This window comes from Varanus komodoensis, unplaced genomic scaffold (genome assembly GCF_004798865.1).
Source record: "Varanus komodoensis strain SLA01 unplaced genomic scaffold, ASM479886v1 scaffold19, whole genome shotgun sequence".
NCBI lineage: Eukaryota > Metazoa > Chordata > Lepidosauria > Squamata > Varanidae > Varanus > Varanus komodoensis.
Genome location: NW_025335550.1, coordinates 15,173,494 through 15,190,459, shown reverse-complemented (window position 1 = coordinate 15,190,459; position 16,966 = coordinate 15,173,494). Strand labels below are relative to the sequence as shown.

The 16,966-nt window shown below is 38.6% G+C and overlaps 1 protein-coding gene across 7 annotated transcripts in view; it reads right to left on the bottom strand.

Moving 5' to 3' along the window:
• Window positions 1–16,966, bottom strand: part of CNTLN (centlein) — a 213,942-nt gene that overhangs the window by 103,804 nt on the left and 93,172 nt on the right. For 6 of the 7 annotated variants that reach the window (XM_044427774.1, XM_044427777.1, XM_044427780.1 and 3 more), the window contains 4 exons: window positions 11,651–11,824; window positions 5,299–5,424; window positions 4,601–4,633; window positions 3,931–4,052 (listed from right to left, as the gene is read on the bottom strand). In XM_044427774.1, the coding sequence (XP_044283709.1) occupies window positions 3,931–4,052; window positions 4,601–4,633; window positions 5,299–5,424; window positions 11,651–11,824 (455 nt within the window). The remainder of the gene's footprint in view (window positions 1–3,930; window positions 4,053–4,600; window positions 4,634–5,298; window positions 5,425–11,650; window positions 11,825–16,966) is intronic. The other variant, XM_044427775.1, reaches the window with a different exon arrangement.

Genomic DNA, 16,966 nt, shown 5'->3' with positions numbered 1-16,966 from the left:
TATTTAGAGAGAGGGAGGGAGGGAGAACTAGTTCTAGGCTAAAGAAATATTTTACTGATAATAATCTCCCATACCATTCTTTGGACTTTTTGTAATAAAAATATGTCAGTTTCAAGGAACATTAGATTCCATTGTGATTGTAACTCTGGATAGATTAGCGGTGCTTTAGTAGGGATGGGATGAGCCCTAAGGTAAAAGTATGGATATGCCAGTCTGTGTAATACAGTGGTACCTTGGCTCATGAATCTGATCCACGACTCTGGTTGTGACCCAAGTCAAATTTCCCCATTAAGATTCAATGTAAATAAGGTTAATCTGTTCTGGCCCCTCCAAATGTGGTTGTGGGTCAATTTTTGGTCATGAGCCAAGTCAAATTTCCCCATAAGGTTCAATGTAAATAAGGTTAATCTGTTCTGTAACTATTTTTTTTAATCAGAAAAATTTGAAACAAAGTCACAAAGAAAAACTAAGTAACAAAGTACTGTACAGTACAGTGGAGAACACTAACCTAGGTGCGGGGGAGGTTATTGTTTTGAGGGAGAGTCCCCCCCATAAGGACACTGGGGAGATCTCTTTCAGGGGTTTCCTCTCTTGTCTCTTAGCTGCAGGGTCAATTTTGGTGAAAAATCAGTCTGTAGTCACTTGGTTTTTTTTCTGCGCTGCATAACCCTCCAGAAATGAGAGACCACGTTATCGTTCATCAGATTCAACACTCTGATCGTTACAATTATGTTGGGGTGGTGCTTTTCAAAGAAATCCTGGTACTCATTCAATTTCTTCATAATGGATAGCATCACATCACTGCTAACCTCCTCCCTGTCTTCCTCTTCCTCAGTGGAATGCTCCTCAGCAAGTGCCTTCTGCTGCTCACTCTGGAGTTCAGCAAGTTCTTATGTCGTCAGCTCCTCTATGTCTTCCCTGCATGAACGCAACCGCAATCATGGCCATCTCACTCGGGGGTGAGGGTGGGGAAAGGCCATGATCGTGCTGGTGTGTGTGGTGGGGAGATGGCCGAGATTGCGCCCATCTTTCCTGCAGGAGCGCGCCCTTGATCATGCATGTCTTCCCTGAGATTGCAACTGTGATTGTGCCATCTCCCACTTGGGGGGGGGGGGGGGGGGAGATGGCCATAATCTTGGTTGCCACCCAATGCGGAGTTCACAACCCAAGTCAAAATTTTCATGAAATGTTTGCTTGTGACCCGATTCGGTTTTGAACCAAGGCGTTCGTGGGCTGAGGCACTACTGTACGTTCTGTTTTCTTAAAGTGGCAAATAATGTCCTTGTCTAATTATATCTTAAAGGGGCTTCATTCAAATGGACCTCACAAAGAAACGAAAGAGCTTATTATTTCCTTTATTTAATTAAAATTTATCAGCCAGATTGAAAGGTATGGTGGGTGCTCTGTTGCACACATAAAGCTTCCTGCAAACAAGAGTTCACCATTCACTACAACACTGGGGCTATCTTGATAGGCACCGTAAGCATGGAAAGTGTAGACTATTCTACAATAACCGCCCCCCCTGCAAAAAATCCATAGGCATTTCAGATCACCACTAAGAAGTCAATAAGGCTTTGAAACCATTTTTGGCATCCTTTGGATTTGGGTTCTAAAGGAATCTGTGCATGGCACTCTATCTGGGACTTTCCTGGAAATCACTTTATTTCTGAATACTTGTTGGGCAATTACATATTTGTTTAGCAGACACCATTCCTCAGGATAGTTCATTTGTTACAAGGGTATCACAATTGCACAGTAAGCAATAGCAATATTTTGTTAAAATGGAAATATTATAGATGTCCACAGCTACTATAACAGTCATAAGTGCTTTGTGAAAAGTGGCCATCTAGGGTTGTAATAAGCAATATAACTTCTTACCCCCTTATATTAAAAAAATCTTACTGTACATGAGCAAATATAGCCCTTTAAATACTAAAGAATGTGGAAGCATTAGCAGGGTGAGCCCCTCTCTTTCAGCAAGAATAACATGTGATGCAAGAACTATTTTTTTTAAGCTCTTTGAAGGCTTTCCAGTGGTGCAGCGCTGGCAGGACACATCTCCCAATTAAGGAAAATCAACTAATATGATGGCTTCTGCCACAGCATGTGGGAGACAAGTTACTGTGCTACTCATGTTGGATTACAGCTTGCACAAATGTGGTCATAAAAGAAATATTTGTCTGGAACGCTACTCAGTCATTGTTACCTGGGTACAAGTGACAGGCTTAAAGTAACTTATATAGCTTCATCTAGCATTTCCATGGAATGTACACATATATCCAGTGAAAGAAGCATAGTCCATCAACTAGCCAAACCATTTGCTATTGAACACTGAGCTTTTCCAGAAAAGGAACATATATGCTGCTGGACAGATCCTATGAGGTTATGATTCTAGGATACCATTTTCAATTACTCATAAAAATCTGCTTTTATTTAATTTGGGGAATTGTGCCCAACTGTCTTAAAGTAACTGTGACTGTTGAAAGCCAAAAAATAAAGGAGGTATTACTACAAAAGCACACCTATAATTCTATGTAGCCATCATCAAGCTGCTCTCCATTTGGTGTCCAAGTGTGTGTGGGGGTGGGGGCATGAATAAACTGTGCTGTTTAATTAGAAGTGAAATCTGGAAAAATCAGTTGGTGTACCAAAACCTAGCATTTATTTCAGAACAGTTGATGGGCCATGTGGTCCATCGGTCCCTTTTCATTACTTCGAAGTTGACTCAGATCTACGGGTTGTTCTACCACCAATTAAGTAGTGAGAATGGGATACAACAAATTCTGTGTGCTTGTAGTATAATGAAGTAAGATACAAGACTCCTTGTTAACCCATTTTCTATTTTGCATAGTAGCAGTTTTTGGGCACTCTGTCAGAGACATCTACCAGTACCGGTAACAGATCCTTCCACTGGAGATTTCAGGTAAGGAAACCAAGATACGTGTTTTACTAATAACAACCATAATGAAATTATCAATAGCAATGTTAGGATATTATACAGCATTGGCTCTCACCAGAGATCAGAATTAACTATCAGAAACCTTATTTTATGATCCAAAGAACAGGTAGACATAGGGCAGGTTATGGGGGATGGACTAGAAATTATTCACATGTACACCACAGCAGTTTGTCCCTATTTGGATCCTCAGATTCATTAGAAAGAGAGCTCAAATGCGCATTTACAGATGTCACAACTACTTAAGTTATCCATACTTTAAAACACAATTTGTTCTTGTCCATCTTTCATGACTATTACAGCCAAATGACTTTAGTGGAGTATAACGGTATATAATAATGGAGTATAACTGTATCTACTAATGAAATATTACATGTTTTGTAATGGTTATTACATATTATGCATAATTATTTGGAGTGAACTGCAGCATTTTACAAAATCTACACAAACATGACAAAATAAGGAGTAATTGAGCAAGATAAAGCCAGTTTGACAACTGAAAAGTGTACTGAATCTAGGCCAGCAAAAAACCCAAGAAAGTATGGCTTGACATTATGTGTCTAAGCCTGAAAACCATCTACTTCCCACATCCCTAAACTCCCACCCCTTCTCCTCATTATATCTTTAAGTATAAATAGTGAGAACAAATGGACGCAAAATACAAGAGCTAGTGTGATACAAGCCAAGCACAGTGACCATTCACTATAGTAGCAATTGGTAATAACAGTCAACGGCCTCATTCAATTTATAAAACTTCAAATGGAATCTAATGGAGTATCAATTAATGTCAGTTTTTGTTCATTTCAGCTTCTCATATGAATCTGTATCATGTATTCTTCTATAATAGTAAATGACCAGAGCATCAAGAAAGGGTTTTTCCCACTTTAAACAACTTCCTTTCTGGAACACCTAAGCAGCAAAAGCTGCATTCAGATTTAATACATATAATGGCTTTAATGAGCTGTGTAACTTACTTGCTATAGCCGTCCTCCCATTGCTTTAATTGCTTTTTTACTGCTCTGTAGTTGGTCTGTAACATCTGCAGCCTTTTTTTGCGCTTTTCATGGGCTTGTCTCAGCTCATCATTTTCTTGAATCTGCATAAGAGGAAAGTGGTAAGATACTGGTATGTCTAAGTAAAACATAAGAATTTGCAACAGACGTATACTATGAATAAATTTCTTATCTGCAATCAGCTGTCAACACACAATTTGTTAAATTTAAGCGTAACTGAAGAGACTTCACAGTCACAGCTGATCAGACTTATACAAGCATTTGTCATAAAATGCAAGAGGGAACACACAGGCTGAGATCTAAAGAACTGCAGAACCAGTTGTGCATGCCATGCCCATCAGGCCTTCAGACTTACACTTCTTAAGAAATATCCACCAATGCTACATGGAATACTACTTTGGAAATTAAGGGCAGTTAGGGAAGATGACATGCAGGTGGGGGTAAGGAAGGCAGTGCTGGTCTACTGAGATTAGAAAGAAAAATCCCACTGGATGTTCACTATAATGGCTATTTGAAGCTGAACCAATGGATGTTAATGATAGTTTCAAGAATTACTATAAAAAAAGCATTCTTTGCTTTAACATATACTTATCAGTTGTAAACATGTAGGACAGATAAGAATATACCATACTATGCCCACTGAACTTTCATCCACAAGTGATTCCTGAAATTTATGAAATAGAAATTGGTTGAATTTTTACAGGTTTACTTTCAGTGTAGCTGCAGAATTATCACTGTGTAATATCATTTAGGCCACTTTCTATGCCCAGTGAAACTCCAAAGAGTCATATGGCTTGTCCCAAAATGCCATGTTAGGTATAATTTTTGGTGTGTAAACGAGAACTAGATAAACACATTTAGATCTGAAACCTTTGAATATATACATGCAAAGATGCTTTTAACACCACACCCATGTTTGATAGGCAGATACAACTAGCTGCAGGTTCCAAGCACATGTACAATACATATAGATATCGGTGACAGGCACCCATGTCTGTTTCAGACATGATGATATACATGTAAAGCATAAAGCACACAAGTAATTCTTCATAGGAGTGCACAACTACATTTCTGGGGATCTATGTCCTCCAGTCATTAATTAACAGAGTTCTGTCTACTGATGTAGCAACTTTAACATTTTATTTCCACTATTCAATGAATATGAATCACTGGGAAAAAGGTAAAACTTCAAGGAAGGAAACATAGGTCTTCTATCTAACTTATTTTCGGTTTCTAATAGAACTTTGTAAAATGGCTGTGTAATTTCTGTTTATCCATCTAGGCCAACGGAAAGCTAAAGCATTGTTTTGTTTATTCTTTAATTTCCACCTTTAGTTGTAGTGTCTTTTCTAAGTTTTCAATCTTTCTTTCAGCTATTTTAAGCTTCCTTAGTTCCTCCGACTCATTCAAAAAGCTCTTTGGGGACAGAGACCTTGAACGTTTCACAGGTGGTTCCTGGAGAATAAAACAAGGACATGGTTGAACTGGTTGGAACACTGGATTATGAAAGACATGCAAAATTAAAGAACAAGTAATTTTGAATACTAATAATGAATTATAAAAAAAATCCTGCATGGAATACCAGAGAAATAACAAGCAGAATTACCACAGCGCTACCACTAAAGGTTTCTCTGTGACTCGTTAATGAGAATATTCATTTACATTTACATTGTTTCTTTCAGAATAATGATGTCCCATTAGGGAAGACTAAAGGGTTATAGACTCAGAAATGCAAGAAACCTCATTACAAAGGAGGGGATAGAGGCTGATCTAATTGCTCTATAAGGGTCCAAGGTTACACTTGATAGGACAACCAGAAACAAGAGGGAAAGGATTTTTTCCCCTTTGAAATAGTTTAACACACTGTGAAGTTGAAGGAACAATATGCTTGAGGAATATAAATACAACAGACAGTAGATCTTATACCATAATGACCATATGGTCATTAACTATAATATGTCTAACTAGAGACAAGAAAGTGTGTTTATATTATGTGCAGCTTCGTATAGCAATCTGGAAAAAGGATGTGTGAAACTAGCACTTAAACTGGACAACCTTCTTGCTTATGCCATGTCAGATGTCCTTACGTAAAAGAAGTATCTGACATATCCTTATTAGCTTTGCCGAATTTTTGGATAACATGCTGGAACACTGGGAAAAATCTCTGTAATATGCTTAATGCTTTAGCTGCACACACAGCTTTTCATTTTTTTAGATTTTGTCAAATAAAGAACAATTTGTAATTCTTCCAAAATTGATCACAGTTCATTTTTTAAAACAGAGAAAGGTGAGATTACGGAGCTCTGTTTACACTTTTTGTTCGCCAATCATGAGTGACCAACATGAAAAAATACTCAATAATTCCCTTTGAAAAATTATTTCTCAAGGACAGTTTGAGGAAAGAACTAATTCTTACATGCCATCTCTCAAGCTAAAGGGAAAAAAACCTGTAAGAGCTAAGCTACACATGAAGAAGTTCATGGCAAGATTCCCCAATATTTCTTTAAAAAGCAGCAGTGGAGCTCTCCTAAGAGGACTGGAGCACCAATGATGGAACAGGAAGACTGTAACTACCTTCCCAAGCTGAACCCCCCTTGCCCAATTAGCCCTCCCACCCCAACTGGACACTGTCTTTGCCTTGATGGGGGGAAACAAATACAAGATAGGTGTCTTCTGTAACAGCAGGCTAATAGCAGTTTGACTGGGGGTGGGGGGAGGAATTTTGATCAGAGAAACAGTGTGAGAGAAAAGGAGTAAAATCCCTCTCTCCCAAGCACAATTGCTCCAATCCAATCCTTCTACCCTGTAGCTGTTTTTAATTAGGCAAACAGTTAAGCACTCGTAAGACCCATGGAAGCCAAAAAGACCTACAGATGCTTAACTGACTGGAGCAATGCTACCAACTGCAAGCATAGATACCATTTAGCATTTGTACATCATTAAAAAAGAGAGAGGTTGATTCAGTCCTTTTGTAAGCAGGCCAGGAAGCACTGATATGTAGTGGCGCACCAGCTTATGAAGGAAGAATATCGTATGATAACACTCATGAAGTCTACAACTCACCTAGCCTTGTCCCTGCAGGTGGAAAGGGTGATAGCCCTCATGTGAAAGGTGACTCAAGAAGAAAGAGGTGTTTTTGTGAATCAATACCCCATGCAGACTATGTAGTCACCTGGATTCATATAACATCAGTACCATTTTTCTGAGGTATTTACATTTCATAAATTATGAGGCCATACAAAATAATCCTCATATGAAAGCGTGAGTACTGTCTGGCTACAAAACTGCCTTGAGTACTAAACATTCCACAGGTAATCAGGGAAGTACTGACAGGAGGCATGAACTGGCCCATAAATTAAAATAATAATCAGCAGTATTTCTCTCTGCTGAAATGGAAGGTATTTGCTTAGGTAACCCTCAGCATTATCTCCTAGAACCACTTTAACGGTCAACTGAAAGGACTCTCCTACCTCCCCTCAAGCCCTGCAAGCTTTCTCTCTTCAAAGTGGTGACCATCTCACAGTAAAACACCAGACTTAGCACATGACTTACCCTAGCACAAGTTCAAGAGAGTAAAAGGTTAAATTTATTTTTATGGGGTGAAAGGAAAGGATAAAAGGGGTAGGGATTTACAGAGACAGCTGGTCAGGGTATGGGGAAATGGATAGCAGCTACAATCAATTACATGCACATCCAGCTATTCCCGTCCTGATCCCCAATATGCTCTGTTGAACCACAGGACCTCAAAACAAAAAAACTGACCTTGCACTGCACGCTCACAATACCATGATGCCTAAAATCCAGTCTTGGGCCAGTGGCATGTCTCCCAACACTAGTAGCTGGTCAATCCTGCTCTCAAAACCTGGGTTTGTTTGTTTTTTTAGCCCCCACCCCCCAACTGACCTAATGGTCTGATATCCCTCCAGCAATCCTAGGCTAATCAAGTTCTCCAGCTGTCAGCAATTATAAACATTTAGTCCACCATCTCTAAGCACTGCTGAGTCCAATAGGCCTTATAAGCAAGTGCAAATTATTCCTGCAGACCTTGACAGCCCAAATTCAATTCCAAGGTGTTATAAATTAGTCGTTGATCTAAGCTACCTGTTTCTTCTCTTACCCAAGGATGAATTTACTCCTTTGTGACACTGCTCGCCTTTACACAGCATCCCTACTCACTTTGAAGAGAGTACTCATGAGACATGGCAAACAAGGCTGAAGTCTACTTTCCCATTAGCACACACATCTTGGAATCACCACTCACACTCCAGCCTGTGGCTGAATGCTCTGTGGTCAGATGCTCCAGGACCATGTGCCATAAATGGAATGCCAAATGCACCCACTTTCCCTGATTCCATTAAGCTGGTCCTCATTTCCATAGAAGTTATATGCTTAAGATCATAGCTAAGATCAGGTAATTCTGTTGCTTGAAGCTAATGCACTGCTATGCTATATAAATCTTTAAGAACATTTTTATGCTTCTAGCATTGTAAACACCATTATAATGATAGTGCTAAGTGCCATGTACACTGACAGTACAGTACCAGTTATAGAATACATTTTGCTGTGGATCAGCTGTAGTTGCTTAGACCAATGAGTGTGGGGATGGGGAAGATTCTGAGGGAGTCAGATTATGAAGTCTTTGACCACAGAAACAAGAGACAGATGCAACTGCATGAGTCAATATTAGATTTACCTGGCACTAGCAAATGGAGTCCAATAGTTTACCCTCAAATATAAGTGACAATGGCCCTATTCTGTGCTTTACTGCAACTGTGGCTCAGCTATACCACAAGAGCTGGGAGAGAAGTGGGAAAACATGCTTATGCCTCACCACATGTTCTCATAAAGGGCAGCTGAAAGTCTCTGCTTCCATCAAAGTGGCAAACCTAATTGTATTATCTTATACCTTAGTTTTTGGTATTTGGAGGCAGCAAATTTGAAGGCCATTTCAGCAATTCAAATATTCTTGGGGGCTGGCTATCTTTGCAGCAGACAGACTTTCATTCCTTTAAAAGACTTTTTAAATCGGCAGGAGCAGGAGTCCCTTCAAAGCTGCCTCCTGGCAGCTGCCAGTCCCACCCTTCTCATCCTCCAGAATGCTTTGAATGCAGCCATTCTTAGTTCTTCTGAAAGAAAATGGCAGCTATCACAAAGGCAGGGGAGAGGGGGAAGGGGGGAGAAAGAGAGGGAGACTGCAAGTGGAGCTGCCATTTTCTCACAGATTACCCCAGAGTGACAGTATGCCAGGGCACTGTGGAAGGATAAATGGTGAATGCACTTCCACAGCAATTCCCAAGTATTTTAAAGTTAAAAACTAACAAGCAAAAATACATAAGCTTCTGCCACTCTCCTACATAGATCTTCTCCCAATTTCATACCCAACTGGAAAGTTGCCGTGTAGCCTATCACAGTGGTACAGAAGCCATTTCTCCATTGACTTCTTCAGACATAGTATGGTTCACATTTCCTTACTTGGAAATATCAGTCTTCATAGCATGCAATGCCCACTTCAAATACAGCAAAAGCATTAGAATCCCAAGAGTTTCTCTCCAGTCCAGAATACAAAGCAAGATTCTGCACATGCGTAAAGAGTGCTTTGCCGATTTCAATCTATTTTAATCCAAATCCTGGACACCAATTCCTGCTTGTAGAGAGCAAAACAAACATCCTTCCAAAGGCTGCATGACTTCTTCCCAACATACTGAAGACCTAAGAGTGTCACTGGGCTTGTTTACCAGCTCTTTGAGCTTGAAACACTGAAACTTTTGCAGGTATTTATTTAGATTTATGAAGGAAGTAATTCGTACTTAGAACAAAAAATAAGTAAGATTTAAAACCAATTAATATGACTTAGTTTTAAAATGAGAAAAACTAATCGGGCAGCATAAATCAAGTTGTGCCATTCTCTGTAGAGTTCTCTAAAATTGCATGTATTGGGTGATCCATTTCCAAGTCAAACAGGGAGGAGCTAACGTTTGAATATCCACCACACTAATGTCTGAATGTCTAGATTCATGTAGATGAGGCCAGTGCAAGGGACATTTCTTTTTTCTTTTTTAATTGTCTTCTTAAAAGAAATAAAGTGCAGAAAGGAAGAAAAATGGAAAAGAAAAATAAGAATGCCAAGCAATCTTACACAAATATAACACATTCATAACCTGAAAATTCCCCCAAAAGCCAAAAATTTCTGTCTTTTTGTCAATTAGTACTTTGTTGAGGATTGCAATAAAGATAATTATAGTTCTCTAAACAAAGAATATTTCCAGTGCAAAGGAACTCTGAATCCCTCCTGACCAACAGTCTTCCCCTGGCCAGCTTAGAATTGGGTGGGAAGTATCTGTATGACTACCTCTACCTAAGTCAATTCAAGCTTCCACAGCAGTGCGGGAAGCTATAGGGATACAATTCTGTGTTGCTACAGTAATGTCTGGTGAGAATTTTATTTATGGGCACAAAATCCATTGATATTAGAACGAACTTACTTCTAAAGAAACTGTGGTTACGATGTCCAGTCTTACAGCTCAGTCCTAAGTATTCTCATGGGACTTAACTCCCATGTCAGATTACACAGAATTCCTGAAGGTGCTACTTTCTGGTGGTCCTGAAATGATGGAAGCCCTATTTCTTACATATCAGAGTTTTAAATCTATAATAATGCTAGTTCTGTTCTATACAGCCACAATGTGCAAGAATTAATTGTTATAAGTTAAGCGGTATAGCAACTACATCTCTACAATGTATGCAAATTTCTTAAATGAATATAATGGTTGATTCTAGGGTTAATACAATGGTTGATACTATCCAGCTCCACACTAGCACACAAAAGAGTAGTATTAATGCTCCATATTCCTGCCTTAACAAATTACAAGCTTCCAAGTAGAATTCAGTGCGATAGTTCTGCCTACAAATCCCTGAAAAGTGTTGACGTTATGTATCCTAAACATTTCTTCCTTTCTTATTGCTATTTGGTTTGTTAAGAATATGGACTAGAATATGGCCTAGCATTCTATGTAGCTGCTCCATGATTAGAAATCTCCCTCTTCTTGGATATTTTCCCCACAAATGAGCATCTTTCACCATCAGTAGAATACCTTCTAAAATGAATGGCATTTGGAAATTAGTGCTTTGCAGGTATGGAGGATTAATTTAATATATTATTTTTGTCTTGATTAATGACAAAATGTAACAAAATCTGAGCCTCTAGAGCAAAGTCAAATTCAAATTCTAATAAATAACACAAATAAATGGGAAATAACTTCAGATTCCATAATTAATTCTAAAGATAAAATAACAGTTGTACAGAACTCCTAACTCAGCATTTCTATTAATTACAAACTTAAATCTCAAACTCAATGTCTTAAGTTCATCTATTTGGAAAGAAACAAACAGTATCAAGTAATAAATATTCATCTTAACAAACCTACAAAGAATTGAACCTTTAAATAATTTCATTAAATTAACAATCCTTTATTCAGTGTTTAATAAGGTAAAACTTCCTACTCCCAACAGTTATTTTAACAAGTCTTTGGCAGATAATAAAAACACTCTTCGATCAAGCTTCCAGAATTATAAGTAGCATCGACAGTTATTAAAACTGTTATTATCCAGGTCCCAGAGCAAAATGTCAAGCTTTGCCAACCTCATTTTGACACAAATACACAAGGCAATAAAGCTTTCCTACCTTGTATTTCTTCCCAGTCCTAGCATTGATGCAATCCAAGAAATCTCTGCTGCAAAGGCTATGATCTGCTAGTGTACGATTTGCTCTTTTCAATTTTTCTTGTAAAAGCTTTATTTCAGACTTTTGTGATGTTATGAGATATTCCAGCTCCCTTAAAGAATACTGTTGGAATTCCTAGAAAATAGAAGGATAAACACTGTAGAACTTGGGGATAAAGGAACAGTTGGAATAACACCTGCAAAGGCATTATATTATACATTTTAGCCAACTTAGTTCAGAGATGAAAGTGGCATATAGATGCTGTTTTCATATGCCACAACTGTACACAAGACTCAGTGCATTGTAATACTTATTTAGATTGAACTTATTGTGATTTGAATGATGCTTATGATCTGAAGAGTTTCCAAAGGCATTTATTTCATAAAGTTCCACAACTCAACTTGCCCCTAAAACACATTAATTAAATCCCTTCTTGCCCTATTCTAACTTATTTTTTCCTGTCCCATCACATCCTATGCCTGGGATCAAAAGCCAAATACAAACAACATGAATTTGGCAGTGCATGTAAATAGCACTAAAATTTGGAAAATATTCAAAGGAAACAAACTGCAAAGGTGGTTGTTTGGAGCACAATCCTATACCAGTTTACCCCGAGAAAGCCTCACTGAAATCAGCAAGATTTACTTCCAATATGTATAGAATTATACATTTAGTGAATCTTTTGTCTTCACTTAGCACACAAAAGGTAAGGTTAATAAGACATTCCCAAGAATTCTTAAAGACCATGGAAAACCTTAAATATTCAGGTCTCTATAGCTCATCACCATCACCCTAAATTAAAAGGGAAGCCTCAGCAGATGGTGCAATGTACTCAATCTCATTATGACTCAAAAGGTGTAATGATAGACAGGTTACCCATGGCTGTAATTCTGCAAGTGGTCACCTGTGCATTCAAACATATGGGTGACTGACAAGCTGACTTACTGGAGGTAGGTCAGACTCATTAATGCAGAATGGGTGACAAGATCACTTGACCAAGAGAGCACTCCACTCTGGGCTGAATGTGTAGAGTGTAGTGCTGGATGGAAATGCATGGTTTTGAGAATACAGTTAAGTGACGTAGCTCCATTAGTAAAACATTTCAAGCAAATACAACTGATGTGCTTGTGTGGAGTGAGCTAGGATTGCAGCCCTAAGTTTGAAACACAAAAGCTGGTATGCCAGAAGTATGTTTTGGACAATCCAGGATGAAAGATAGAAAATGGCTTTTTTTTTTTTTTTTTTTTGTTCTTCTCCACATAGCAAATAGAAAGACATAGCAATTTTCTTTCTCTGTGAGAGAACCTTAGATGACTGGTGAAGTTCAGGAATAGGCAGCAGGTGGCTGTGCTCTTGCAAGACAAAAATAAAAGCATCTAGTAAAAAGCCTGATAAATCATTTAAGAGGCCAGTAATACAACACAAGTGTGGGTATCAGGGAAAGACTGTAGCCTGGTTGCAATTTGTCTGGGGCAGAGGTTTAGGGAATTTAACCTAAGGTAAAAGAAGTCCTTAGGAGATTTGTAATGGCAACAGGGTCTCTTGAGTTCTCAAGAACTGTCACTAAGCAGTCTTTTGAAAATTCCAAGGTAAATATTAGTAATCCTTATGTACAAAATATTGTATGTAAAATTACTTGTTAATCATTCATCCTAAGCCTGTTTGCTGGCCACTAGTATTTTAAAGTATTCTCACAGAATTGGTGACAGCAGGCAAGGACCAGTCTTTGGAAGTCTGAGCTAGACTGGCAGAAGGTTCCTTAAATGCAGAAATTTAACAAAAGACTTGGCTCTTAATAAGTAACCTCACAGGTAGATTGGTTCAGTAAAGCAGCAATTTCCCAACTGGTGGTAGCACTAGTAGTAGGAAGAGGAAATCTTCCCATAACAGGTGAATCTGGTCATTAACTGAGCCTTGATTTTGTTTGCTTAACTTGCCCTTGCCCTACTATACATCTTCTTTGTCTTGGGCATTTCAGAAATGGCTCATTTTTAAGTTACCTCTCTGTGGTTAATTGGGATATTATGGATTGCATACATAAGCTACTTTATATACAGAATCATGCAATCACGCAGCAGCAGTTTTTTCCAGGATCTTGAGTTCTATGAAATTTGTCCCTTTCTTTTTTCTTTAAGAACAAGCTTTGTCTAAGTATGTACGTAAGCAGCTACAGGAGAGCACCCCATAGGAGGGTTTGAAATCCTTGTAAGAGGTTTCAAATATCTAAGCAGCAAAAGTGCTATTTATTTATTGTGTGGAGTTTGTTTTCTTTACTTAGCACATGTTATGCCATCTTTTCAATAAAAATTTCCAGGGCAGTTTATAACAGGTCATAACATACAATAAAGTCACAACAAAGGAACAGTTGACAACAAAAACAATTGGAAAGAATTTAAAAATACATTACAAGTTCTATCCCACTTTCCCAGGGAAAAGCCTTCCAGAACAGTTAATTTCTCAGTCACTTACTGGTTTTACTTAAATACATACACACCCATGAGCACTGCTAAAGCTCAGAGCATGCAATAACAAGAAAAATAAATAAGTAAAAATGCAATATTCATCCTCAAAATAGAGGAAGGGTAATCACAGAAGCAAAATTAAAAATCCCAATTAGCTACTATTTCCACCAAAGCCTCCCAAAAAATGCACATCTTTACTAAGCTATAAATATAAGGATGGTGCCAGACGGTCTTCCCTAGTGAGGACATTCCAAAGCGCTGGTGCCATGACTCTACTTCTTATACAAACCTATCACACTCAGTTAATGGGAAAGGGAGACCTGGAACAAGGCCTTCTATGTAGATCAATGAGCACAGGAAATAACATACAGGAGCATCTGTCCTTTAAATATCCAATCCCAAGTCTTTGGGGGATTTAAGACATGAACTGAGCTCCAAAGCAAGTATGTTTCCAATGGAAATAAAATACTGTCACATGATCTGCATGACCAGCTGCAGTAAACAATCTGGCAGTGATAACTTGGGTCAGGATGTTGTGAACAATCAAATGGCAGCTGCTGTGCCAAAGGAAAACTCCATGTTAGGTACAATTGGAAAAGGAGCTGAAAATAATATTCCTCTTATACAATCTTTGGTGCAACCACATCTAAAATACAGTGTTTTGAAAAAGGTTATTACAGAGTTTGGAAAAGTGCCAGAAAGCAGACCAGGACTAAAATGACCAGGGATTGGGGAAATTCTCCTATAAGAAACAGTGCAACAGCTAATATAATCACATGGTACTTAGGAAAAAAGCAGGTAAGGGGAGACATGATAGAGTTATTTAAATTTATTCATGCGTGTGGAGAAACTGCAGAGGGAGACTTTTTTTCTCTCTCTCTGATGATACTATAACCGGAAGACATCCTGTGCAGAGATATTCAGGATCAATAAAAGGAAGTACTTCTACACACAGCACAGTTACACTATGAAATTCACTGCCACAAGAAGTAGTGTTGGCCACCAATCTGAACAGCTTTAAAAGGGGATTGAAGAAATTCATGGGATCAAACATGTTCATGTTTATTAGTCTTGATGGCTATATGCCTCCTCTAGTGTCAGAGGCAGTACTCTGATGTACATGAGTTGCTGAGGAATTGGGGAAGAGTGGGCTGCTATACCCTGTTGGAGGGATCTTGTGGACAGCTAGTTGGCCACTATGTGAACATAAAGCTGAATGGTCTGATCCTGCATGGCTTTTCTTATGTTCTTCTCATGATGTAATTCATGGATACAAAAGTATGCTGAGAAGTGTTAGTTTAACATGTGAAGAAGTTATGGACTTGACACAGACAATTGTCTTCAAGGAGCTGAAAGTGGTCTGAGATTGTTACCTGGCAGTCGTAGACTAAAACAGCTCAAATCTCACTCTGTTCATACAGTTTTGGTGGTTATATGAATCAACTTAAGCAAACATTACAGTAGAACACACACAAATAAAATCAATGTAAACATTTTTATAGAAAGACCATCAACAAATTTGTAAGAGTAACTAAGAATTAGGTCCAGATTTATGCTGAATCAAATGTACTATAGGAAACATACCCTCCACCAATCTGAAAATGCTACACAAAGAGTTGGGAGACCCTGCTAAATAAGAGCAAGGTGTGTTGGGAAGGGAAGGGAAGGCCTCCAAAAACTGAGCCATGGGACCTTCCATCAGTGAAGCCATTGCTCTCAAGGTAAATCCCAGGTCCAACCTAAAGCTGCAATACTACACCCAACTACCTAGACCTATTCTTGTCTTTGAGTAGACACTGCAAAGAATCCTTAATAATGCTTAGCAGAACGTTTTATTTTTTCTTTTGTATTAGTTCAAAATAACCACAGTCTTGCTTATTTCAAGGTACAAACCTCTTTTTCATAATGTATATATGCATACCACCCCTTGTTATTTAAACCTTATTTAGCACCTCCAGTATTAGAACTGACTACCTATGATAGGCAGTTCTAACATGAAATGATATGATAATGTTTCCTATATGAAAAAATTATTCATTAAATATTTTTCTCGAATCTGAGGAATGACAATTCTAGGTATAGGTCTGACTCCCTGTTCTGGCACATATAAACCAGTTCTATGGGACTCCTTGCTTAAAAAAGAAAGCACTTCTCTCTGCATCCAAGATTTGCAGCCACAGCAAATAAAAAATTTGTGGAAGACCTGGGGTGGGGAAAGGTAGAGGCAGTTAAACATAACAACAAATATGATTACAGTCAGGAATAAGAATTAACTTATTTAAATTAAACTTGTCCTACCTGCGGTGGGTGCCTGCCCCACCACATACATACATACATACATATATAAAGCAGAGGTGACAAGACTTGCTCAATGGAAGAGTCACATACAGCAAATGTCAGATGTCTGAGAACTGCAAGCAGGTGCCTGTAGGCAGCAGTGGCAGGCAGCAAGTGAGTGCCCATGGGCAGCAGGGGTAGGTGGGGAGCCGCAAAATAAACCCAAAGAGCTGCATGGGGCCCCTGAGCCTCAGTTTGGCCACCCCTGGTATAAAGTACAACTTAATTCAATTTGCTTCACTTAAAGAGAACCTTTGCCTCAAAGAGTACAGTCATACGATGCCACTGAGGTCCATAGCATTAGAAACCACCACAAATATGGATGATTTACTGACAATACTTGTACACGTCCTTGACTTTCGGAACTTATATCTGCATGACACTGACAAGGAACACAATTTTACTCATCCTTAGGGATTAGTAAATTAATTGGAGCTATGGAAAGAATTGATCAGTTTACACATCACTTTTCCAATTA